Source organism: Protobothrops mucrosquamatus, unplaced genomic scaffold (genome assembly GCF_001527695.2).
Source record: "Protobothrops mucrosquamatus isolate PMUCROS unplaced genomic scaffold, P.Mucros_1.0 scaffold39, whole genome shotgun sequence".
Taxonomy (NCBI): Eukaryota; Metazoa; Chordata; class Lepidosauria; order Squamata; family Viperidae; genus Protobothrops; species Protobothrops mucrosquamatus.
In genome coordinates this window covers 3,240,210-3,267,716 of record NW_015386421.1, presented here as the reverse complement: position 1 = coordinate 3,267,716, position 27,507 = coordinate 3,240,210, and the positions used below count along the sequence as shown (strand labels likewise).

The following is a 27,507-nucleotide window of genomic DNA, read 5'->3' as shown; positions in this document are numbered from 1 at the left end:
GTGCTTGCAGTGATTTGCAGCAAAGGCAACAAAACAATTAGCAATTTCATGCTTGGTGTAATTTTTTGGCAGCTCACCGATTGATGGATAACACTTAAACTTGGTAATAGGGAAAGGTGCATAGAAGTTTGAAAAGCCATGTAGTTCCAGAAATTATGAGAACTAAAATGCATAGATGATGTTGGTGTATTTTCAGTGTTTTACCGAAGAAATATGTGGGATCCAGTGTTACATAGAAGGGTGGGAAATGACTCAGGAAAGATGTTTTGCCAGTTATGCTAAACTTCATCCAGAGTGTGTTTACCCAAACAGGCGACTTCTATTGTTCTCTGTCTAGCCCCACCCTGGGCTTAGTGTTATTTATGTCTAATAAAACACGAGCTCTCACAGACCAACAGTAGGGAGGTGAAAACAAGGAGGCAAACTCTGGGAAAGCCAGCAGTCCTGACTCCAGGCAACATTTTGCCAAATCTAGGAGACATTAGCTAATATAAAAATCAGTGCTTCAACATGTGCTAATTAGTGTTTAACTTCATGTTGGCAATACTAACTCAATTGCTCGGTTATATTTATTGGCCCTCATAGAGCTGCCTGGGATATATGCAGCTCCAATAATATCAGATTAACTGAATGTAAACTCTCCCACTGATAACTCTGTGACTGCTGCTGTACTGAACACATGTGTCAAAGTTAGAATTTTCCAGATTGATCAGAAATATTTGGCTTCTCCCTCCTGTGTCCTGCCTCCTCCCTCCAAAAATAACTTGGAGTGGCTGGCACCAATTTTGATTTCATTATTTATACATATAAATAACAGATTCTTAAAGACTGGAGTTTGGCAATAATTGCTCTAACTTTTAAGATGAGACAGATTTTCCTGACTATAGCAAACCAAGTCATTTATTAAGCTGCAGTTCTAGACTAGACACCTATACAGAAACTTTCAGACTACAGTAATGGAATTAGGAAAAGATACTTGTTACAAATAAAGCCCTCCAAAGCAAAGGGCCTGGGTGTTTGAGGGACTGCCAGTCCCCCTTAGGGTCTGCTCAGCTGATTTGAACCACCAGGATTGGATCAATTAAACAGTATGATCAATTGGCACTACAGAAATGTGTCTTCTTGCAGCAGTGTCTGCCCTCTACAGTGGGATCCATATGCCCCCTTCCCTTCTAGTGTTTGGAAGGGGCTTGAAGACCTGGCTTTTCTCCCAAGCTTTTAATGAGGGTGAGTGAGTATCTCTTGGATTATTTTTTCCAGTCCAATCCAGTCCAGTTTCTCTCATATTTCTATCTTTTATTCTTTATTTTTGTTGAATACTTTTTAAAAGTGTCTTTACTGGTGAGCTACATAAAATCATTTAAAGTCAGGCAGCCTACAGATTTTAAAATAAATAAATCATTGTTGCGAATGAACAGGCAGATTTCAGAGCTGGCAAAAGTACAAAGGGGAATAGATTTCTGTACCACTTACTTGATGAATTAAAATGAAGCAAAACAAGCTGCATTTATTGATCTTAAACAGGCATTTGATCATACCTTGAGAAATGGGGGGAATTATAGAGGTTCAACAACTGATTGTTGTCTTTTTGTTCTTATCTATAAGAAGTAGGAAAATACCAATCTTAAAATAGGATGAAATGCAGCAGACTGGACTTTTCCTCTGGTGTGGTGCGATGATCAGGAAAGAGGGACACTGAAACGGGCTTACTGAAGTAGAATAAAGGAAGATTAAGGTGGAGTTTCTGCAAGTGCAATAACCAAAACTTCAGTGCAGTCAGCCTAACTAAACTGGTTACATATTACCTGCTTTCCTGTGATCCAGAATTTCAGCACAAGTTCAAAGTACAATGAAGAGAAGATGGTTCTTCCTTCCTTCCTTCCTTCCTTCCTTCCTTCCTTCCTTCCTTCCTTCCTTCCTTCCTTCCTTCCTTCCTTCCTTCCTTCCTTCCTATCTCCATTTTAATAGAATGTAGAGAAAAGTGAAAACCAGCTCCTTTGGAGAAATTGACTGTTGCTTTGCCCAATTCTTCATATTTGATATCTTGGTCTAAATAGCAAATCAGATATAAAACCTAACCGCCTCCCCCCCCCCCATTATTCTTGAGTGAATAATAAAGGCATGGTCTAGTTTTCATCAGTTGTGCCTTTGAATAAATGGATTACATAGCAGACTTTCTTTTTCTTTTTTGGAAAAGTGGAATTCCATTTATTCATGCTGCTTAGGATGGGGTCAACTTATCAGATGCTTTAGATGACATAATTGTGCCATTCCACAAATTAGAGATTTGTCACACCTCTCTTGGTTGGTATCTTAGCCGAATGACTTCCTATTATGCTGCTCTCTTCTGTGGCAGGATCCGGAGATAGACATGGAACAATGGGTGGAGAGCAGGAAATGCTGTATGAGAAACAGGATTTCATGTCAGTGCTGAGCTGTCTGTAAGGGCCTCTAGGCATTCCTCCATCCTGCCTGATTGAACCCCAGCCAATTTTTTTTTTCCTGAGAGAGCTCCAGCAGCTCATGTTATACTCAGTCCATTTGCACTTTTAATCCATTTCCTGTCCTGCCCAGTTTTCTTTTGTGGCCATGCTGAGACTCTCCAGTTAGGCTTCCAAGTCAGCGTGGAAGAAGCAACAGGATTATATTCTCTCTGCAGCTACATGTGGCAATGAACAGCAAGCTAATATGGATGGATAGGCCTTTGGGTGCCAATGTGAACTCTTGAATGAATGAAGTTCCTGGAACAAAGAAAAAAATCCAACTTCTGTGGTTACCTAGGTGGAGTTTTTCCTAAGATACTCTGCATGATAATACCTTCTGCTGAGTTCCTTCAAACTGAAGAACCATACATTTATTCTGCTTGATCTAGAGACAATTTCCTTGTGACTGATTTACCTCTAGTAAAGGATGGAGGATTCAAGAACAACAAGCTTAAAAGATACATATGGCGAGTGAGAAATAACAGAAATAACTCTTAATACCCCTTCTTCTTCTGATATAGTGATGTTTCAATTCTCCTGACATTGAGTCCTTTCCTGAAAATGAGATTGGATACAATTGGTCTTCTCAGCTTCTTCTTGCACCTGACAGGTAAAATCTGTTTTAATTATTTCTATGATGGTTCACCACCACCACCACCAGAGTCATTAGTTTGAGATGGGCAGCTATCCAAATGAAATGAATAAACAAACCATTTTCCTTACCTAATCTTACCTAACTATACCTTACCTATCATCCATATTTCTACACCAATATTCTACCAAAGAACCAAAGTCAATTGAGTAGCTCACAAGCTGGGGTTAAAAAAAATCATGAAATAAAAACAGGAATAAAATGTAATGCAAAAATTATAACAAATCAATTCAGACTAAAGCCCATGTTATAACATGCAAGCAGTATAGGAGTCTAAAAATATTGTTTAAAAACCAAACAAGAAAAAAAATCTGAATAATAGAAAAGTATTTGGAATGGCGTCCCAAAGGCCAAACTGCGGCCCTATGAGACATTCATCTATTCCAGTGGAGAAAAAATATCATCACTGGAGTTCATATTGAAAGTAGTACCCAACAACTTTACTTTGGTATTAGAATGAAAGAGAAGGCAACCAAAATGATTCTAGAACTAGTGGAGAAAATAAAGAATTTAACCTCCACCAAACTCCTTGAAGCCAGAGGCACAGAGAACAGAACTTTCTTCTTTGAAGAATAGTATTTCTAGGTAGAACTATTCATGTGTGCATTTTCTTCTTTTTAATTCACAGTTAGATAGATCAATAGCATCTGCCAATCTACTCTGAAAGCTGGGGAGTTACAGTGAAAATAATCAACAGTGGTAGACAATCTAGGAGACCCATGTTAGCTTATGGCGGCAAAAAATCAGAAGGCATCTGGAAGGACGTTTTTGGATTAACAGATTTTTGTTAAAAGGCATGTGGCTCACTTCATCACTTGCAAAGGTTTATGCCCCTTAATAAAATGTGTTACTTGGAAAAGATAATAATAGATGGGTAATTTTGAAAGATGCAGTGAAACAGATAAATCACTTTATGTCCTCTTTTGTTGTGTTGCTTTTATTTTTTATCTAGATGTTGCAGGCACTATTAAAGGCATAATCAGCAGTTTTTCAGTTTGGAAGATACTCAGTCTTACTTAGCCAGCCCAGAGATATTCTATTTTTCTTGAGCCACATATACAGTCTTTGAGTACCTTGGTACTCAAAATACGAAATTCCACAACAAGATTGTGACCCATATTAAGAAGTGAGCAGACCAAAAACTAAATCTGTCTTGATTTTTATTGAAATTTTAATAACAAATATAAATGATATAGTCAGTTTCTATGTATTTTATGAAAGATGCCTTCTATCACATTTAATTTTAAAACATAGTGGCAATTTTTAGGGGTAGTTCTGGGGCTCACCCAAAACCTTAGGCCTCAAGATGGATTATTTTATCATCAGGACTCATCAGGAAACTAGTAGCTGGATTTGGGATTTAAACATTTTAACAGATTTTTCTTACCAATTTCTTACTAATAAGAAAAATAGAAGCTTGAAGAATTGAAGAGAGAGAGAGAGAGAGAGAGAGAGAGAGAGAGAGAGAGAGAGAGAGAGAGAGAGAGAGAGATTAAGCCATGATCCCAATTCACATCATGTGTTGTTGGCAATGTTGTATGAACAAAAAATATAAAGGGGCCATAACTTATTTTCTTTATTACAAAGCAGTTTAACTGACCAGCATGGGAGAAAATGAACTTCAGTATTCCCATCTGCAGAACATCAAACAAAAGTTAACATTTTTATGAGAAATTACATCAGAATGTCATATAACACTTAATTGAAAATAAGCCTTCAGGAGAAGTCTTTCCAAAAGGGGAATCATTTCACATGCAGAGATGGTTATTCAAAATTTTTACATGTCTAGCAATAAAACTTGAAATAATTTTCTAGATTTCCATGTTCAAAATATTACACAATTGATATGTAGCTGAATTTCACACATGCTAATTACAAGCATGTATTTTGATGTATGTAATTTTGTGAAAGACTGACTTTAAAGAATTTTGTCACATTCGTAAAGGATCAAAAGTTATTAACTTTGACTGTCAGATCTTCTCTCAGTTTGCTTTCCAAGTCACAACAAATACAGGAATAAATTAATACATTAGTGATTTAAGCTACACTGTGATCTGGGTGTAAATAAATAGCGAATTAGATTCCTCTGTGCTAGGAAAATATTTATCCAACACACTTTTATTTTTCAAATCCTTTGGTGACCAAAATAAAATGTACAAGGATACAGAATATCATTGTCCATATTCAATAATTAAAAATTCATTCAACAATTATTGTAATTAATGTTATATTATATTATATAATATAATATTATAAAGTATATAATATAACTATTATTAAAATGTATAAGCCATCCAACTCCCAGCAATCCAGGACATTATACAATTTTTTAACCATTTAGAAACAAAGAAACAACACAAAACCAACACAACCAAAGGAACAAAGATTGCAAAGAAGTAATAGAACTCTTGAAATTAGTTTTGTCAGGAGAGTGCTGCCCACTATAGGGATTTAAAAACTGAGCTGGGAGCAGGACCCCAAATAGTGATCACAGTAATATATTATGAAAAGGAGCTGTATCTCACAGAAATGCATATGAATAAGTCTTCAGGATGCATAGAGAGTTTTACAATCATTGTCATGACTCCTCAGTATAATTTCATAATTAAGGCTGAGGATTCTTTTTATACTTTCCAAGTATAATAAAAGTTGGGCAGAAAATATGTAAGTAGGGTCATAACTCTGTTCATCAGCATAATAATTCTCCAAAAACACAATGGGACCAAAGTTAATTTGGAGGAAGCAGTCAGAAAAAGAAAGATCAAATATGAAAATAAACCAGATAAGAGCAGGGACTATGGAGAAAAAAAAAATCCAGAAAAATTCCCCAGAATAGTGCAGAAAAGGTGACCGAGAATGGATACCAAGAAAAATGAAACCAGAATATAATCATCTACGGAGTCCTTGGTGTTCCCTGAGTTTGCAGACATTTCATTACTTGACTAGGTAACATCATCAGTACTAGTGAGTGTGAGGCTTACTCCCTGTTTATAATTGAGAAATAGCATTTGCATGATAATGAGAGTAATAACACTGAATTATTCTATTGGTCTGTTTATTATTTATTAGTTTTATAAATCTAAGTGGCTATGAGTATTGAAAAGCCTCATCCACTTGGAAAAACCAGAGGACTAATTAATATCAGCTTCTGTTAGCACTATTTGTTTAGTATTTTTCTTTATTCTTGTTTGCTTACGCTGTATGAGTTCCATGAGTTCTAATTCTTTCTCTGAGTCTGAGGCTTTCCTCCTCTGACTTTCCCTTTTCTAGGAGAGAGGCAAGAATCATACTATCTTACATAATCAAGGCAAGATTTACAGTAGCATTGAATCATTTGAATCATGCTTATAATTATCTGCTGTCCATGTCGATAAGATGGCTGCTTTGGTTCTTTTGATGCAGGCGCAATTCTGGATATCACTCTGGTGGCCAATGTTCTGAGTCCTTCACACAACAACTTCTACCTGTCCTGTGTGACAGGCGAGCGGAACATCAGCCTCCAGATTGACAGAGACAATGCCATGATCAAGACCACATCCAAGTTCCAGATATACAAGAACAGCAGCAAGGAAGTCCATATGCGAGGTTTTTCTCGAGCAGGCCTGGTGGGCATCACATACTGCCTGGGGAAGACACAGTCAGAGCAAACTAGAGTTGTTTATGTACACAACGACATCAACGGTAAGTGTGATAGAGTGATACATGTAACACATATTGATATGTGGTTATCTGAAGACCAAAATCTACACTTGAGTAATAATGAGAATGAATGTTTTCAAGTTAACATTTCTCAACATTTACTTCTTATCTGATATGATGTAATGCTCTCTGTCATGATGTGAGCCTTTTTACACACTATATTGTTGCTCTTCTATTGTTTGTGTGGAATGTTAGCATAGCATAAGTATGCTATGTCTGATGGGAAGGGCAAGGCAAAGAGCTTACTTTATACTATCTGTAACAGAGGAAAACCTATATGGTTTATATTTTAATTCCTACAAACCTGTTTCCACTCACCTCAGCTACCCCTACTATGTCAGATACACTTCTGTTCACACACACACACACACAGACACACACACACACAATCCTTGCAAATAAATTGAGATGGAAATAGGCCAGCAAGTCCAATCTCTAAATTTGTTTGGAAGTTCAAATTACATGATCCACAGCCATCTCCACTTGATCATATTCAGTGAAGAGAAACTGACCACATTTTTGGATAATACTTCCAATTCTGTCAGACTGCTATTCCTTTCCACATTTTTTTTTAAATCAATCAGAATTTGACTTCATCCAACTGAAATCCATTATCCTATTTGTTACATTCTGGGCTAATGGAGAACATCTTCTCTGTGACTTCCTTTCATCATGTCCCTCTGAGTCTTTTCTTTTTAAGAGTCAACATTTCCAGTTTGTTCAATTTCTTTTTATAACCCTTATATTGCTGGATTTGTGCTCATCCTCATTTCTCTTCTCTGAACCTATTCCACTTTCTCTAAATTTATCTCTGACAGCAATATCTTGAATTGGACCCAATACATAAAGTGGAAGCTGCAGAGCATAAAGTACTTTGGAATCATTACTTTCTGCAATCTAAATACTATACTTTTATCATTGCAGTATGAAATTATATATATGTATATGTATGTACATATGTATGTATTGCAGCCATATCATATTCAAATATCCCTTTTACCTTTTACCCTAACTGATCTGCTTGCCATTTGTTTCTGTGAAATGTCTCAATGTTATTTGTAGTCCATTTCTTTAACCTATCAAGATCATTTGGAATTTTGTCTCTGTCTTTTAAGGTATTAGCTTTCCACCAAAATTGTATCATCTTCAAATTTGATAATAAACATTCTTTCCACCTCTTCATCCAGTTCATCAAGACAATTTTTACATAAGGAGAGGCATAGGTCTCCCATCCAGACTGAAAAACACAAAAGTAGCTTACCGAACAAGAGATTCATCCGTCTTGTCAGTCAATAAGAAACTAATAACCAATAGCATTGATGCTCTGAGCCAATGTGGTGTAGTGGTGGAGGTTTTAAACTGGTACTGGGCTATAGTTAAAGGGCAACTGAGAGAAACGCTATATATGCCATCTTGAGGTCCTAAATAAACGTTGGGATATAAATGTAACAACAATATGAATTTTGTGTGTGTGTGTGTGTGTGTGTACTTCTGTACTTCATAGATTTTAAAACCCAACTTTTTTTAACAATAAAGAAATCTCTGTGTTAGCCTCTAGATCAGGGGTGTCAAACTGCAGCCTGTGGGCCAGTTGCATTATACAAAGGCCGCGACCACCCCAGCTCCAGCAATCAAAAAAAGTCGCAATACGTCGCGACACATCACGTGACGTGACGAGTTTGACACCCGTGCTCTAGATGGTGTAATGTTATCTCTCAGAGGTTTACTAAACCCTCTTCCTTTCTGTCTTCAGACTTTAATGTTCTCAAAAATCTTTTATAATTAGTTGTTTTATTTCTACTAAACTTTTTATAAGCTTCTCTGAAGCATAAATTGTACAAACAAGAGGCTAACTCAAATAATTTTGCTCTGTTACACTGTTAGTCAAAATCAGAACATCCCTATGACTGAATGATTATAATTCTTCATTTGTTATTTCAAATCCACTCAATCTTAAATTGCACCTTTATGTTGTCCTTCAATGCCTGTTTGATCTCTTTCTTCCCATAATGACATATGAAATGTCAAATCTAATAAAAGTGTTGCAGACGTCACTGTAGCAATGCAAAAGCAAATATTCACAGAACCACAGCAAACAGACACAACTTAAAAAGGATATAATTAAGAAAAGAATTAAAATAGGCACAACATTAGACATAAAAAGTAAGCCAAGAACTGTGCAAACAAAAATGAATGTTATGGTCAAACCCAAATGTCTTTTATTATTGTGCAAGCAATATAAACTAAAATATAAATCAATAGTGAAAATACTTATTTGTTCTGGGTGGATACTGCAATCTCATAAAATTTGTAGAAACTGACAGTAAAACCAATAACAAATTCAATATTTCATTGGATGTGGTTAAATTTTGTACAGACCAATAATTTTGATTGATTTAATATTTCTTGAGAAATCAACAAAATATCATATATGAAGGACTTGAAGCCTTACAGCAATCTCACTTTTAGCCATTTCTGATCCTTTTTTTCTCAGGATTGGTTAAACATTTCAGTTTCAGATTCACAGGACTAGTAAATGATTTTCCTTTATAACTCACTTAATAACAATGATAAACTTTATCTAACGAGACTGAAACCAGAAGAGCCTTAGTACTCATCTTTTCATAGATATCCACAATGTGTATTTGTGTTTGTTTGTGTGTGTGTGTTTGTGTAGATCTGCATCATGATGTTATCCTGTGTATGATGCAATGCTAATAAATTCATTAGAGTTTGTGACGCAAATTATATATCCATCTCATTTGTATTATGTCCTCTTGGCATAGGTGTTACCATTTCGATTTCATTGTGGCTTGTCATGGATGCCTATGATTCTTATCTTCCTTCCACGTTGACACAAACATGTTGGTTAACCCTTTTTATATACCACACCCTCATGATATTTCCTTCATCTCATTCCTAGCCTACATTGAGACAACTTTAGCTATCACTTTTAGCTTTCCAGTTTTAAAGTAACGTTTCTTCCCTTTTTTCAACCCAGTTTTTGCTGTGGATCAACTCACCAACCATGTAGCTGTTGACATTGGCAGGGGCTACAATCTGTTCAGCTGTAGCTAACTATTTTAGGCAGCAGCAAGAATAACTCTTCCCAAAGAAAAACTAGTTTTCCTATACTTTACAGAGGGTTAAACTAGATGAAACTTCTAGTTCTTTCCAACTCTACACTTTGCTATAATTCCACGATGCTGGAGACTGTCTTCCATGGCATGCAGAAGAATCTGGACATCTGGTTTCTGTAAAAGCAGTTGCCCAACTGGTGCTTTTGGAAAAGCCTGTAAAGTTTTCCATGGGCCCATTATAGATGCAGGCTTAGCACTTGTGAAAAGGATGAGTTCTGTGTTGTAGAAAAGATTGACTTAAACAAGGAAATACAGCCAGGTTCTTACAGATGTCTATTGCTGATGCTATTATCAGTGAGGGCATTACAGATTTTCTGTTTTTGCTTTCATTACTGGGAGTGGGATTGTCACCATTTTGCTTGTTCATATATTGAATTGCCTATCTATGGGCTACTTCCAAATACTGCTAGCCATGGCCACTCATACAGCAAGAACTATTTCAAAAACCTTTGAAACATATTTCAAAAATAGCAGGTTCAGAAGTCTGTAAATCCAGGTACCACAATGGAACTAGTCCCCAAAGGAATAACTTCATTCTGCATTCTGTGAAGAGTTTCCAAGCAATAGGATGCAGTAACATATGTTTCTTCATAGCAGAAGCACAATCAGCACATAAGCAAAGTAATTTTGCTTTACAATATCTTGCTGCTGATTTGATGGTTGCACCATGAAAAGGATTAGGCTTATCCAACAGATAGATACATTAAAATGGTAATGTGGTTGGGCTGATTGATCTGAGCAAAATATTTTTCTGGGTCATCTTTGCCTGTGCTCCTCACCCAACTTCTTGCTTTAGCCTGCAGCTTCCCCAAAGGAAGACAATACCAATAGGGAAAAAAATCCCCCAGAGTGAGTATTGTACCTTCGTCCCACACAGTGAAATATACATTTTCTGTATGTTCCCCTCTTCCTGGCAATGTATCTAGTCATTTATATGTTCCATAAAGCAGTATGTGTTCTGATAAGTGGTAGAAAACCCAGATATACTGTAAGTGTCCTGACAGTTATCTGAGGTCTTCTTTCAGATATCAAGACCATGTTCCTCTAATGAACAAGGAAGAGAAAATATTTCAAGGTATAATTCTGTAACCCAATTCCCTTTTTCTGTTCAACATTTCAGCCAACCTGGTCCCAGAGAAAGTGACCCACACAATCAGTCTTTCCCAATCAGCCATACTTGTTGCCAGGATAAAGAACGGGAAGAAAACAGATATCTGGTGGAAAAGGAATGGCAAGTACTCCCATCATCTAACTGCATGTCTGTGATAAGATCTGCCCTTTTTCCAAGACATCCAACTCTTTCTTGAAAAAAAAACTCTTAAAGCTTGATTTTTTTCTGTTGATATAGAAAAAACTAGGTATCCACTATAGGAGTGATTCTTAAGCATTTTAATCTCTGAACCCTTTCATATTCTTAATAATGATTCAAGACCCCAACGAGTTTTGGTTTGTGGAGGTTATATCTAGTGATATTTACTGTTTTAGGAATTAAAACTGATAAATGTTAAAATGCTTATTTCACTTCATGGAGCCACTGAAAGGGGTTCAGGGACCCCCCCCCCCCGGAGTTCCCAGACCACATTTTATAAAAAACCACTATGCTGTAGAAGCCATCGATCCATTATGAATGGTCATCCACAGATGGATCTATTTATTGGCTTCAAAATGGGAGCCTTGGACTTGCTTAGTTCCTCTACTATTCTACCTGCTTTCCTAATAGCAAACATCCAACTGCATGACCCCCTCACACCTCAGCATGCAAATCACATTCCAAAAGATGAATCTCTATTTCAGTAGTATTTGTTTGTTCATCCGCTTTGGCTTTTTCTATTTTACTTGCTTGTTTTTTATTTTTTTGTGTGCAGGGACTTACTATGACACAATGCACCAGGGTGAGCTAAAGGAGAATAAGTCCATTCTGGTCCTGTCGTCTGTTACCATGGCTGATGGTGGGATTTACAGTGCCACATTTATAGAGGACAGCCCTTTGTCAAGTGCCTTCTTCAGACTGATTGTGCGAGGTGAGACTGTGCATACCTATTGCAACCATTTAATGCTCCCTGACATATTATTGCGGCTGCCTCTTCTTAAAGAGAAGAATGCCTCTTCTTAAAACTACATCTCTCAACCTACTGCTCAAGAAATACTTTGAACTATGCAAGTCAATCTCTCTTTCAATCAAGAATGTTGACAGCATAGTACTAAACATCAGAAGTTTTCCAGACTAAGAAAAATTATTGTCAGATGGGTATCCCTAAAAAGAACAATGCTTTTCTCTTTTTACTAATTGTTCAGAAAGAACAATTTAATGGTTTGATCATCTTCACTTGCAGAAATGCCCTTTTCTATGCAACAGGTCACATGATCAAAATTTGGGTGCTTGGCAACTGGTTCATATTTATGATGGTTGCAGTGTCCTGGGGTCATGTGATCCCCTTCTGACAAGCAAAGTCAATGGGGAAGCCAGATTTACTTTACAACCATGTTATTAACTGAACAACTGCAGTGATTCACTTAAAAACTGTGGCAAGAAAGATCATAAAATGGAGCAAAATTCACTTAACAACTATCTTGCTTAATTTGGGCTCAATTCTGGGCATAAGATAAGGAGTACCTGTATTTTGTTGGAGTGCACCTACCATTCCCAAATAGCATGGTCAGTGAAGGACATTCATTTAGGAAACACTGATGTAAAGAAAATTGAATAAAAACGATTGGTTATGCAGATCTGAAGGCCTGTTTTTAACACACAAGTCATTTCCTGAGGTTGTTGCCAGAGACAGCACACAATGTATGAAATTATACTTGAACGTTGTGAGTGATTCTACTGTAGCTTTTCCTCTCTGGTGTCTGGAAACTTCATATCATTATTCTTCCTGTCTCTCCAGGTTGTGCAGCCAAGAAATGGGGTTCATTTTGTGACAAAGACTGTCCTGATTGTCTGAATGGGGGCATCTGCCATCACACTGTGGGAGAATGTATCTGTCCTCCAGGATTCATGGGCACCCGCTGTGAAAAAGGTTAGAAGCAACCTGTCATTGTTCTAGTGGAAATGGATCTTCCTGAGCCATGAACTGAACTTGAAAATCAGGAACTTCTTTACTGTATTATAGTAGTTTTCATGGGCTGCAAGGAATATGTCTGGTGATTAAATACAATAGTGGGGACCAGGATTGGAAGTTTTGTGTCTGTTCCCCCCCTTTTTTCCAGGCTTAAGAAGGTATGAAATCCAAAAAGCATCTGCTTTTAAGTTTTAAATGACCCCAAATGATTACAATTTGCCATTAGATTTGTGTCCTGCCCTGTGGTATACAAAAAAAATGAATAGGATCCTACATACAGCATCCTTGATAAAATGTGACTCAGTGGAACCAATCTGCAATTACATCAGGATAAACACTCCCTTTTGCATCAACAGCACATAATCACCAATGGCCCAGTCAAATGAAGTGGCCATCTTTGAAGGATCTTCACTGGAAAATTGATGAGGGGCCAAAAATTGAGTGACTTCCTGTCTTTTTTTGGGGGGGGGCATTTTGCACTGTAGAAAATCTGAATCAGTGATATCATAGACAGAATACCCTGATCTCCTCTGTTCTTATTCCCTTCTGGGCTGACTGCAGTTGGGGAAAAATGAGGGAGGGAATAAAATGAATCGCAAGAGAAGGATCTATAGATGCATGTGTATGTATGTCTGCCTATGTGTGTACATGGGTGTATATGTGTATACACATACACACACACACATGATCAACATCATTATAGCCATTGTCTATCCACTGCAGGATAAAGGCCTCTTCTGCATGTTTCCAACCAATAGGGTCCTGAGCTTTCTTTTGCCAATTGGGCCCGCAATACTTGCCGAACATACACACATACACACATACATACATGCAATACATATACAGAGAGAGAGAGTACATAATGCATATGTATGTGTGTGAGTGTGTAATGTATATCACTGTATGTATATGCAATATGGAAGGAAGAAAGGAAGGGAGGGAAGGAAGGAAGGAAGGAAGGAAGGAAGGAAGGAAGGAAGGAGGGAGGGAGGGAGGGAGGGAGCTTTCAATGCTTTCTGCAGCTTCCCACAAGGATGGGAAAGCTTCCCACAACTAGATTTGAAACCCAGCAGGAAGTTGGAAGTCACTCCTGTTCCCACTGCTTTTTTGCCCACCTGTGGTCATTCTGTTTCTCTGTTTAGGAAAGAAATATCTCTGAAATGATAACCCAACAGGGCATGGGTTGTCTAGTAATTTTTTAAAAAAAAAAAAATCCCAGAAGAAGGCAATGGCAAACCATTTCTGTAACTCTGCCAAGGAAACTGCAGTGATGCAGATGTTGGAAGTTATTCATCTTTAGGTTTTTCTTTTTGTCATTTACAAAGCGAAGAAGAGACAAGCTGAGGGCCAAATAGTCCCCACTACTGTAATCTAATTGTGGAATGCCAGTTCCATGCCCATGCTCTGGCATCCTACAGGGATTTCTACAGACTTACATATGCCCTCCCTGAAACTCTGCAGAGAGATTAGTGAGTGTCCTGTGAGCAAAGTTATAGTTGTGACATATGGGAACAGGAGTATACTAATAATCATTGTTGAAGTGAAAGATGTTCTCTGACAGGAACCTTCTTGCTTTTGCAGCATGTAGGGAAGGCCAGTTTGGGCGAAACTGCCAAGAGAGGTGTCTTAGTGAGCAGGGCTGCAGAGGCTTATCCTTCTGTCTGCCTGACCCATATGGCTGTTCCTGTGCCGCTGGGTGGAGTGGAGTACAATGCAACTCAGGTATGTCTACTTGCAATTGATTTATTGCAGCATGGTGATACTGCCATACTTACCCGGGTAGTAAACATGATCAAATGGATGGAATGAGGAAGGAAAGTAAAGAACTGACTTACTTTTCAAAAGGCAAGAGGGAAGCACTGGACCACTACACAAAAACTCCCCAATAAATCAGTAAAACCATTGCTGTATTAATTTCTTTGTTGTATTATTCTCAATAGGGGTTGACCCTTTTTTATCCAGGGGAGTTCCCCAAAATATCAAAGATATTACACTTACAATAATAGCATCAGGACTAATGTTTACTATATTTTAGAATCTCACTTAATAAAGAACCCATTATTTGAAATGCTTTGAGAATAATATGTAGAAAACTTAGAAAGCTAATATTTTACCACTTACAGGTAAATGTTCAGATACTAGAACTTGATTTTCTCAGTAAGTTAAAGTCAAACAATATTTTATATTCAGGTAAAACAGGTCATTTTTATAATAAACTCATTCTAACTCGAGTGAATTAGGAGAAAACAAGAATTATATCTGACAAAAACAAAAGATGGACAGCAAGGGTTGTTGCTATTATGTTTAATGCATGTACACTTTTGATTCCATTGTCACTATCAACAGAACAATTACATGTTCCCTGGAAAATCTGGATATGGAAAAGAAGTAAAAGAGTTCCTGCTTCATCCCAGACACAGGATGGTGCAGAAGCTTTATTCAGCTTTGGTTGCTTTCTCTGTTGGGGCTACATTTGGCTCATAGCCAGAAGAGAATGGCTTCCTCCTTTTGTTTCTTCAAAATAGTTTCTCTCCTGTTTAGCCCTGACATAGAGTCAGAAAAAAAGAAAGATGCTTGTAAGCAGGAAGTGAGTGGGGGAAAAATGTTTTAAAAGTAACCCTATCCTGACTGCCCGCCTGTTTTTAATGCTACATTTTCTTGTTCCTTGGCAATGATCTCTCCTACACTGTTGTTTGTGTTTTGAGGGGGAATGTTCTAAGTCAGGGTTAAGCAACTTGATACAATCCTAGTGGCTTGGACTACAACTTCCAGAAATCCATCTCCGCCATTAGGCTGGGGCTGATGGGAATTGAAATCCAAAATATTTGGAAAGCATTAGGTTGTCCATCCCTGCTCACATTACCCCAACACCAAAAACTGCATGATATTTTGGATACTCTAGAGATTGTTTTATTCTTCACTGACTGAAACACAAAATAACAATGCAAAGCATTTTTTGGTCTCCTTGAAACCATTTTCAACCTGAATCGTCAAGTTCACACATTGCCAATTATCAGAAAGTTGTACCGTTTACTGCTAAGAATATTATGACAACCTTCAATGTTGTGCCAAGTAAATACTTTTGCATTGGTAAATTCTAAGAGTTGACTTGTACCAACTTGTGACTATATTTAGATAGTGACAGATATTGATCTTGACCAATCACAATTTCTTTCACTATCCTCCACAACCACATCAACTATCTTTGGTGAAGTAACAAGATCAGGGTAATGTTTAAACTTAGGATAAGGGTTATGGAAACTTACGGTAAGAGGTGAATTTATTATATATTTGTATCTACATTGAAGAAAATTGGAAGTTCTTTTTTTATATGTCTTTTTCTTATATTTTTACTTTTCTGTTACACTTTTAATCTTTTTCTTGCTTTTCTTTTTTTCTATTTTTTCTTTATTTGTTTCTGTATTATATTAGTTATGGAAACTCAATAAGGTTATTTTTTAAAAAAAAATCAGGCTAATGAAAATATTGTCATGGTTTTGGATTTTATTTTTCAGACATTATGAGTTTGATAGCATATATGCCACCTTTAAAAAATAACCCCTTCCTCCTGCGTGAAAAGGAGACATTTTGTCTGTCTATACAGATCATCTTCACTTAATCGTGGTGATTGGAACTGTAATTTCTGTCATTAAGCAACACAGTCATAAAGCAGGATATCATGTGATTGTGCCACTTAGTGCCACTAGTTCCAGCAGCTCTGGTGACCATGGTTATGCAAATCCTACACTGTTGTTAAGTGCAACATCACAGAGTTGTCGTTTGCAACCTCCTGCCAGCTTCCCCATTGACTTTGCTCAGCAAAAGCCAGCAGTGAAAATCAGAAATGGCAATCACTTGATCACAGGATGCTGACATTATAACTGCAAGTTGGTCACCAAGCACCCAGATCATAATCATGTTGTGAGAAATTTTATATCCAAATATATTGTATTCTTTATACTGTTTCCATCTTCCCCTTAAAATATTAACAGTATCCACAATGGTCTGAGAATCAGTGTCTCCACTAGATAATTAACAGTCAAGCTATACTAAGTTAATCAACTAAAAATAGCAAACTTCCTCAAACACGTTATCCAGGCCTAATCCACATATCAAAGGATAACATCTGCAAACACAGAGTTAATTAAATTAGGTCTCCCAGAGGAACTGCATGTTCACAAGAATAAACATACCTACAGAGAGAGAGAGAGAGAGAGAGAGAGAGAGAGAGAGAGAGAGAGAGAGAGAGAGAGAGAGAGAGAGAGAGAGAGAGACATACACACGCCTCAAGTGTCACCCTAGAATCAGCACATGACTCCCACTATAAAAATTTGCTGCTGTACCTCATTTCCCTGCAGCTTGGCCATAAATACAAACTGTTTTGCTTTTAGGAATAAATATTTCTTCTTTCCTCACAACTGTCTGAATCTCATTTTTATTTATTCTTGCCCAGCCCCAGTTCGAGTTGGAATCCCAAATTATTCTTCTGACAACATTACCACGGGGATGCTGAAATGGCCACAATTAGAAGCACAGTCATATGTACCATTCATTCAGCCTTATCATATCTTCAAACAGTCATTGAATGAGTGTCATTAAGCAAGGACTGTTTGTATGCAATCCATATTGCCCCCAGTCTTGGCAAGTTCTCCATATACAGTACTGTAAAAGGAATTGACAAGGATTTCCCTTGAACGTTTCAGTTTCACAGAGAGTAAAGAGCAATAGTGAAGGAATTCTACATTGATAAAGTTGACACTTTCCTCTTCCCAGCAACATATACATATTGATAGGTTCCTGTAATAGTTTAAAATCAGAAAAAGACACTATTCACTGTGTTTGGTAGCATGGAAAATTGTATGAAAAAATTCCTGGTAGGAAATTAAAAGTATTCTTTCAAAAATTATGTTTAGGAAGGAAGGAAGCCTATTGTAAATCCTTCTTTCTCATTACACTGCATCAGTTAAACAACTGGATAAACTACATGTAAAATATACTCATGCATCTGTTATCCATCAGAAGGAGAAAGATTAATGAATGCTCTAACTAAAATAAATGTAATCTGTCATGTTATCTTTGACCAATAAGCTCGGTCTTTAAAATGGGTAGAATTGTTGAAGTTCTGATCCTTCTGTTCTTTCCACAGCTTGTTCCCTTGGCAAATATGGTCCTGACTGTACCCTGGAGTGTAACTGCCAGAATGGAGGCACCTGCAATCGATTCAGCGGCTGTATCTGTTCATCTGGTTGGCATGGACAGCATTGTGAAAAGTCAGGTAAAACAAGAGTGATAAGAACATGAATGAATACCTGAGATCTTCCCAAAATGAAGTAATGATTTAGGTTCCAGGGAAGAGGGAGGAGGTGTTAAAAAAAAGATGACAGCTACACACATAAGAAAGTTTGGGGTTTGATTACATGATCAGGGCTACCATCTTGACCTTTGGGACCAGGGCTCTCCAAACTTGGTAACTTTAAAACTTGTGTACTTCAACTCCCAGAATTCTCCAGCCAGCATGCCTAGCTGAGGAATTCTGGGAGTTGAAGTCTACAAGTCTTAAAGTTGCCAGCCCTGTTTTGCACCCTTTGCTGCAGATTCAACTGGTAGGTTCTTTTATAATTTATGGTGGCAGTCAGGCAGGATATTAGATTTTTAAGGCAAAAAAAACTAATTATATACAATTATATATAAATATATCAGATATTCACATATTAAAAAGAATGTTTTTTATTTGTTTTCCTATTTCACTTCAAACCCCTTTATATTTTTGATTTCTTATAGCTTTTAGCCTTGAAACTTTCTCCACTCTGACTGTAAATCCATTTCACCCATCCTGTTTTTACTCCTCACTGATTTACTGTTAAGACTGACTTGACTTGTATTGCTTGATTTACTGTTAAGACTGACTTGACTTGTATTGCTTTACAGCCTAGTTCCTAGATTTCTGTTACTTTTACTCTCTCTTCTCTCTCTTCTTCCTGCCCTGCTTCCTCTTTATTTCCCCAGAAAGACTTATTTTGCTTTTCTCAGGAAGCAAATGGGTATGGGTCCAGTTTCTCTCAGTAGGTACAGCTGTCATTCATGTTCTCCTGTTGAGATGACTACATTCCTCTATCTCAGACTTCACTCTTCTGCCAGTGAAATTTTCCTTTGAGTGAATAACAGAATAACAAAGTTGGAAGGGACCTTAGAGGTCTTCTAGTCCAACCCCCTACTCGGGCAGGAAACCCGATAACATGAATATCTGGATCATTTTTGCCAGCCTTCTTCCAGCCCTCATGGATTCCACAGAGTGGCTTCTCCTTCTTTCTTTGACTGTCGTATGTCTTGATGGACTTCTGACTTCTGATTTTCCTTTCCTTTCTTTCTCCTTTTTTCCCTTTTTTCTCTCTCCAGCCATCTCCAGCAGGGTCTATGACAATTCACTGTGGCCAACTTGCCTCAGCCAACTTGCCATGGGACAACTCGCGGCAGGACAAGAGTTATACTAATATCAAAAAAATGGTGGAATACAATCATTAAAGAAAGGGTGGAAAGGGAGGAATAGAATGAAATGTGAATGACAAAAATTAAAATATTTTTTAATTTTTTTAAAATAATTAAATTGAATTGTTAAATTGCCCTGTGGCAAGCTGTCACACAGCAAGTTGTCTGCAGCAAGTTGTCCCATTCCGTCTCCAGCATGCCTTCTTTTATATTCTCTCAACCAGCATTTCTAAATAACAGGTTTCCTAAACCTGCCATTTAATACTTATCAGTTCTCTCTCCCCACTTCTAGAAAGCCACATGCTTATGAACAGCAAAACATACATTCTTAGTAGGAAATACTAATGAATGGTTGTGATCTTGGTGAGAGACATGTAGAGATATCCTCACACAAGTACACAGAGGATACACTGTTTAATGAATATAAAGCATTTCCCTTTTGCATCAAATTTGCTTCTAAGTGATTTCATGAACCTATCCGTGACATTTTCTTGGTAACATTAGGGAAATAGTTTTCATTGTTCATGCGTGCATTTTATCCATTGCCATAATCCCAGTGGATGCTAATTTGTTTTTATATATTTCAAAATAAGAGTAATAATTCATACATTATATAACCTGGAATTAAGGAGAAACTTCCTGACAGTGAGGACAATTAATCAGTGGAATAGCTTGCCCCCAGAAATCGTGGGCGCTCCATCACTGGAGATTTTTAAGAAGAGGCTAGACAGTCACTTGTCTGAAATGGTATAAGTACTCCTGCTTGAGCAGGAGGCTGGACTAGAAGACCTCCAAGGTCCCTTCCAGTTCTATTCTATTCTATTCTATTCTATTCTATTCTATTCTATTCTATTCTGTTAAGGTATATCTCCAATACATTTCATTAGATGTAAATGGAGAGAGTGGATAAACATCATAAGGTATGTTAAAAAGCTTTTTCAGTGCAACTGTAATGAGTTAACCTTATTATGATATTTTCTGCCAAGACCGTATACCCCAGATCATCAACTTGGCGTCTCACTTGGAGTTTAACTTAGGCTCCCAGACCACAGTTACTTGTATAGCAACAGGCAATCCACCTCCTGTGCGTGATAACATTGAACTACGCAAGCCCGATGGAACAGTGATAATGGTAAGAATTTGCCCATTTGTGTGCTTTACTTTCTGTCTGATACTGTACAATCATGTGAAGTCTATCGCCTTCTCAATTCTCAACTAAGGTAAACTTTTCTCTGAGTACTGCAAACAGTGACCAAGGACGAGAAGATCCCCTGCCTCTGAATTCTGACCAGGTTCTGGTGACCCCTCCTGTTCTTTGGCATGAACAGAACCACCCGCTCCCCTTTTCTCTGCCACGGTCATAGCTGTGTCATGAATTGCAAAAATGGCTAATTCCAAATGAGTTCATGAAAACTAGACCAGATGACCAAGTTCTCAGAAGGCATCTAGTTTCTACTGTATTATTTTTTCTACATTGGTATTTCAGGATGTCCCATGTCTGAATGGAGCTTCAACAATGTGGTTGTTTTCTCACAAATGTCTTTTAGCAGATTTTGGCAAGATATGATGGTGTTATTGTCTCTCCTCAGCCCACAAAAGCCATCATGGAAAAGGACATGACAACCTGTGAGTTTCAAGTGTCACAAGTAGTCTCTTCTGACTCTGGCCTCTGGGAATGCCGTGTTTCTACCACTGGGGGTCAAGACAGTGGCAAGTTCAAAGTTACTGTGAAAGGTGAGAAGGCAGGACAGGTAATGACACATCACAGTTAAAGCTTCTGAGATACAGAAAGATAACTAAAATATTTCCAGAGTTTCTAAGTTTACTCCTATTCTGATTGTTCTCTATTTAAGAGGATACTCTATCTGTAGCTTCTTTCCACTAACACTTATCCAGGCAAAGGGTGGTTTAAGGAAAGGTTACTATTTTACTGAAGTATTAGTTCCCAAACAAAGGAAAATATTATTGGATTTTTAATCCAGGTAAGGATTGTTAGAAGGATTGTGCCAAGTACAGTCCAGGGAACAGTGATTTGAGAAATTATTGATCCAGATATTTTTTTTTATCAAATGATTTCCCCATCAAAGCAGGAGATACAATCTTACCCTTTTTGTACTCATTTGTAATGAATTCTCCAACCGTTCTCTCCTTTAGTGCCTCCAGTGCCATTATACCCTCCCAGACTTCTGGCCAAAAAGAGCCAACAGCTGGTGATATCCCCTGCGGGGCCTATTGTAGGTGACGGACCCCTCATCTCCATCAAAGTTCTATATAAACCTCAGATTGGAAGTAGCTGGTCATCTATTGAAGGTAAGGAATTTGTTGTATCTGGGATGAGATGACTTTCATGGCATATCCTTGATATGTTGGCTGGAACTGGACTTTTCAGATCCCTTCCAATCCTCCCTCTATTATTTATCTCTTTTTATTCCAATTAAAGAGATTTTCAATTCCCTAAGGTTGTTTATGTGGGTGAAGGTTCATTCTCTGAGCTTGTGGGCTGGTTTCCAAATGTTTCATTACCAGGCAAGTAACATCTTCAGCAGAGTTTAGGGGATCAAACTCCTTTGAAGATATTACCTAACCTGGTAATGAAACGTTTGGAAGCCAAACCACAAACTCAGAGAGCGAACCTTCACCTTCATCCTACACTCGAGCTACAGATATTTGCCACTATTGCAAAAATGTTTATGTTTATGTGGGGCATTTCTTCTGGCTTTGATTTCATAGATTGCTTTCAATGGAGAAAGGAATATTCTGTAAAGAGTAGGATCTCAGTATCCTGTTTCACCTTAGAGCTCAAACATGCAAATACAGGCAGTCCTGAACTTATGACCACAATTGAGCCCAAAATTTCTGTTGTTAAGTGAGACAGTTAAGTGAATTTTGCTCCATTTTATGACCTTTCTTGTCACAGTTGTTAAGTGAATCACTGTAGCTGTTAAGTTAGTAACATGGCTGTTAAGTGAATTTAGCTTCGCCATTAACTTTGCTTGCCAGAAGGTTGCAAAAGGTGGTCACATGACCCCGGGACACTGCAACTGTCATAAATATGAACCAATTGCCAAGCATCCAAATTTGGGTCATGTGACCATGGGGATGCTGCAACAGTCATCAGTGTAAAAAACAGTTGTAAGTCACTTTCTTCAGTGCCGTGGTAACTTCAAATGGTCACTAGCCGAATGGTTGTAAGTTGAGGACTGCCTGTAGTCTCATGTCAATTCAAAGCAGCAAGTTGCTAAACATCAAAACATCCTGGGGTTTCCTTGGAACCAGCACTGAAGAAGAATTATATGGAGAATATTATTGCTAATCTGTTTCTCCAGCAGCTTTTGGCATTAATTCTGAAGATGGTTCCTCAGCCATCTAAAGCATTTCTTAGAGTGGACTGGAAGAATCATAAAATAACTTTCTCACCCTTTTTTTCCACTGCAAGTATCTACTAAATATTCCTTTGGATCTAATCCTACATCTAATTTGGGTATACTTCTTCTTAGCCATCCAGACAAAAAACTAGTAGATTCCAGGTTCTAGATTTCTAGGGTGTCTGCCCAGCCAGTCATGAAATTACAAGTTGTATTTAGCAATATAAACAAGAGCTCCATAATATATATTATTCCTCAGGGAATACTTCAGAGAACCTAGAACTAATAATGTTTCTCTCTGCAATAGATTGTAACAGAAAATGGATTATTGTTAGGTGGAGCAGAGAGCTGTTGATCCCAGTTAAAGGGTTCTGCCCATTGAGTTTTCTGTAATAGAAAATAGATAAAACAGATGAAAATAGATGAAACCCTTGAATTAATGGCTTCTATACTGATCAGCAGTTGATAACATCCAGAACATCACGCTCATGAACCTGCGACCTGTCACAGCCTACATTGTTAAGGTCCAGCTAACACGTCCTGGAGAGGGAGGAGAAGGTGCCACAGGCCCAAGTACTATCATGGCAACAGATTGCAAAGGTAAGTGCTTAGTAATTATTTCTCAGATCTATAGTTTTAGGGTGGGGGAGAAGGAGAAAGATTATGAGATTAAAGATTAAAGAGAAAGCAAAGAAGAAATATAAGACAAAGAGAAAAAGTCAATTTTTACCAATGGGTGTAGACTTTATTTTGCATTTTATGTTCTCTAAAATGTGTTCTTAGGAACAATCAGATTGTGAATAAAAAGGGATCTATTTGTTCTGGCTTGGAACCAATTTTTTTCCTTAATGTCGATCCAAGCTCTTTGAATTTGCTTTAATCCTCCTTTTTTAATATATTATAATAATAATAATAATAATAATAATAATAATAATAATAATAATAATAGTAGTAGTAGTAGTAGTAGTAGTAGTAGTAGTAGTAGTGGTAGTAGTAGTAGTAAAGTTGGACAGGACCTTGAAGGTCATCTAGTCCAACCCCCTGCTCAGGCAGGAAACCCTATACCATTTCAGACAAATGGCTGTCCAGTCTCTTCTTAAAAATTTCCAGTGTTGGAGCATTCACCGCTTCTGGAGGCAGGTTGTTCCACTGGTTAATTGTTCTCACTGTCAGGAAGTTTCTCCTTAGTTCTAGGTTGCTTCCCTCCTTGATTAGTTTCCACCCATTGCTTCTTGTCTATAACATGCTAGCATTTTCAATTTGGCAGTTTGGCACCTACCCCAGTTGGCTAATTTTGAAAAGCTTTACAGGATCAGATACAACTGGTATTTGAGAAGTCTTTGGTATTCTCTGGTCTTGATTGTTTTCTTGCAGAGTCTCATCACTCAAATTAGGTAATATCATCAATGAAACATCTGCAAGAAAACAACCAAGCCCAGAGAGCACCAAGGACCCCTCATTTCAGCCTTGAACTGCAAATAGTCTCTATTGATACAACTGGGAATTTTTAAAAAAAAATCTGGAAGAAGGCAATAGCAAACCAGTTCCACATTGCCCAGAAAATTGCAACTCAGAAAATGTAGCAAAAATGGAGCAATTTAGTAAGTCACTGTAATAAAGTCAGAAACTGGCTAATTGCTCCCAATTCTGCTATCTTCTTCATTTTAAGTTGTGGAACGAAAATCTGCTTGTATCTAGTTTTATCTGCAGGATATGATATTTTGAGTAAGGGGAGATGAGATGTCACCCTCAAAATTAGTGAAAGGGACAGGAAAAGAAGACACTTCCTGTACATGGCATTTTTGGTTTATACAAGGAGAACTGCTCACCTCTCTTCTCAGCTAGCATTACCTTCTCTGATTGCTGGAAAAGAAAATGCCTTGCAGCTGAGTGGTGCTATCTTTGACCATCTTTGGGGTAGGGATAGTGACTTCTTAAGTTTGGTAAAGCAGCTAATATACTGTTGACATTGCAGAAAGTGTAATTGTGTGCTGTATTAAAAACCATTGAGAAGGGAATTCTACACAAAGTTCTTGATGGAGGAATTCAGAATTCCTTGCTCCTTTCTGCTACTGAAAAAAGAATCAGATTGATGGGTTTATATATTTCTCTATTTCATATAGAACCAACAGCCAAACCTGTAATTGAAGGTTCATTTTTTGAAGGGAGCAACAATCTACGTGTAAACTGGAATTTGCCCAAAAGTGACAATGTGGGTTCGGGATTTCTTGTCAGGCTCTATGATGCATCCAAAGAGCTTGTACATCAAGAAAATGTTACTTCCATGATTGTGCAGTCAGCATATATTCCGAATCTCAAATTCAAGGAGGACTATAGCCTAGAAGTAATGGTCTATCACTGTACCAGCTTGGGACCACCATCTGATCTCCACACATTCATGATCAACAGTAAAGGTAAGAAATCTGTCACTTGCAAAATGAACAGGATGGCTTTAGAGTGGGGTACTCAATATAATCCAAGTGATCCTTTGGACAATAAGTATTATATCACAGATCAGGGTTTTAAAATATGCCAGACTTTTAGTCTTGTGTTGTACGACAGATGGCCTAAAAAAATCCAAATTCTTTCTCACTGATCTCTGTCAGTCTGTCTGCCTGTCTCTCCATCTCTCCATCTATTTATCATCCATCTCAATCAGCAGTGGGAAGGAATTTGGGGTTGTTTTTTTAAAGCCAGCTGTCATACAACACAAGAGACCTCTTCTCGTGCAGTAATTTCTTTGAATTTCCTGTTTTGCTATGGGAAGCTGAGGGTATCATGAAGTAGCTACTCATTGTATTCCAGTATGATGACAACCCGGCTAGTCAAATCCCTTTGAGCCCCGGAGCCCCTGCCTCAGAAGGAGGTGAATTCTGTGTAGAATCTGCAGCAGTTCCACGATTGGATCATTGAATAAAAGTCAGCTAGCATATATAATCTGTAATAGTCTGTAATAAGAACATGTAAAGATTGCATTTATTCTCTATACTTACATTTTATATCTTTTTAAACACTTTTAAACACTTTTCAAATGCCTGATGTTCTTACAGCAACTCTCGCTCCTCAAAGACTAGAACAGGGGTAGGCAACCTTGGCTCTTTTATGACTCGTGGACTTCAACTCCCAGAATTCCTGAGCCAGCCATGCTGGCTTAGGAATTCTGGGAGTTGAAGTCCACGAGTCATAAAAGAGCCAAGGTTGCCTACCCCTGGACTAGAAGAATGTCGCCTGGTTCCATGGTGATTTCAAGAATTGCTGGGAAAAGTCGCTACATTGCAAAGAGCCCAGAGCTTTCAGAAACACACCAGGCCTTTAAAAGTTAATGACATATCTCAGCCAGCTTAGACACTGTAGATAGCTTTTCTATTATCTTTGGATCTGATCCGAAAATTATTCTGTGGATTTTTAGTAATGTTTAAAAATGGCAAGAAAATGTGCTGGATTGGAGATTCAACCACAAAAGGGAATTCTTAAACGAAACAGACTGTTCCTTATGCAGGTAGTCCTCGATTTATGACCACAATTGAGCCCGAAATTTCTGTTACTAAGCAAGGCAATTGTTAAGTGATTTTTGCCCTACTTTATTACCTTTTTCTCACGGTTGTTAAGCAAATCACTGCAGTTGTTATGTGAATCATGTGGTCCTTAAGTGAATCTGGCTTCCCCCATTGACTTTGCTTTTCGGAAGTCAGTTGGGAAGATTACAAATGGTGATTACATGACCCCAGGACAGTACAATTGTCATAAATACAGGGGATGCTGTAAAGGTCATAAGTGTGAAAAACAGTCATAAGCACTTTTTTCAGTGCTGTTGTAACTTCAAACGCACTAAACGAATGTTGTAAGTCGAGGACTATCTATATGCTAAGCCAGGGGTCTTCAAACTTGGCCCTTTTATGACTTGCTGAGGAATTCTGGGAGTTGAAGTCCACAAGTCATAAAAGGGCCAAGTTTGAAGACCCCTGTGCTAGGTTACTCTGATAGAAGGTCCCAAGTGCCTAGATGATTGTGGCACCGCGTGGGCATATATTCCAGGCCAAAAAGATCGATTGCAGAGCTAACAGCTGTGCTATTTGCCTCCTCTCTCAGGACCCTCATCACCACGCTCTCTCTTGGTGAACCCCCTCTCTGATAACTCCATCAGGCTATCCTGGCTAGCTCCTGAATACTCTAATGGGGGCATCAACAAATACATTGTAGAGGTGCAACAGCTGGGAGGCAGCAATGATCCACACTGGATAGACACAGAGAATGGCAGGGATACCACAAAGATTATCACAGGGCTTAATGCCAGCACAATCTACCAGTTTCGGGTGCGAGCCAAGTCTTACGTACTGGGCGAGTGGAGCGAGCCTGCGAAAGCTGAAATCCTGGGTGATGGTGAGTGGGCCAAAAGCTTATTTGGTTGGATGGTGCAATGAAAAATTGGAAGGGGGAGAATATTGGCAGAGAAAGTTTCACATACATCTAGCATGCTTTGACCAAGATTCTCCAAACAAGCAATGGCAACGATCTTGGCAAATTTAGCCTGGAGGCAGAACAGCTTAAGAACCCACAAGTAGCAAAAAGCCATCTTTATTGTATTGTTTGTTGGGTGTGTACCACAAAGCCAATCATTTA

At 38.0% G+C, this 27,507-nt stretch overlaps 1 protein-coding gene across 1 annotated transcript in view; it reads left to right on the top strand.

The window, feature by feature from the left end:
* Positions 1-3,028: 3,028 nt before the first annotated feature.
* TIE1 (tyrosine kinase with immunoglobulin like and EGF like domains 1) overlaps positions 3,029-27,507 on the top strand; it is a 32,540-nt gene continuing 8,061 nt past the window's right edge. Inside the window, exons 1-13 of the mRNA XM_029283212.1 lie at positions 3,029-3,093; positions 6,538-6,816; positions 11,095-11,205; positions 11,840-11,995; positions 12,863-12,994; positions 14,618-14,758; positions 18,183-18,311; positions 20,509-20,654; positions 21,112-21,256; positions 21,677-21,832; positions 23,350-23,487; positions 25,011-25,301; positions 26,977-27,267. Coding sequence (XP_029139045.1) covers positions 3,045-3,093; positions 6,538-6,816; positions 11,095-11,205; positions 11,840-11,995; positions 12,863-12,994; positions 14,618-14,758; positions 18,183-18,311; positions 20,509-20,654; positions 21,112-21,256; positions 21,677-21,832; positions 23,350-23,487; positions 25,011-25,301; positions 26,977-27,267 — 2,164 coding nt within the window. The 5' untranslated portion in view covers positions 3,029-3,044. The remainder of the gene's footprint in view (positions 3,094-6,537; positions 6,817-11,094; positions 11,206-11,839; positions 11,996-12,862; positions 12,995-14,617; positions 14,759-18,182; positions 18,312-20,508; positions 20,655-21,111; positions 21,257-21,676; positions 21,833-23,349; positions 23,488-25,010; positions 25,302-26,976; positions 27,268-27,507) is intronic.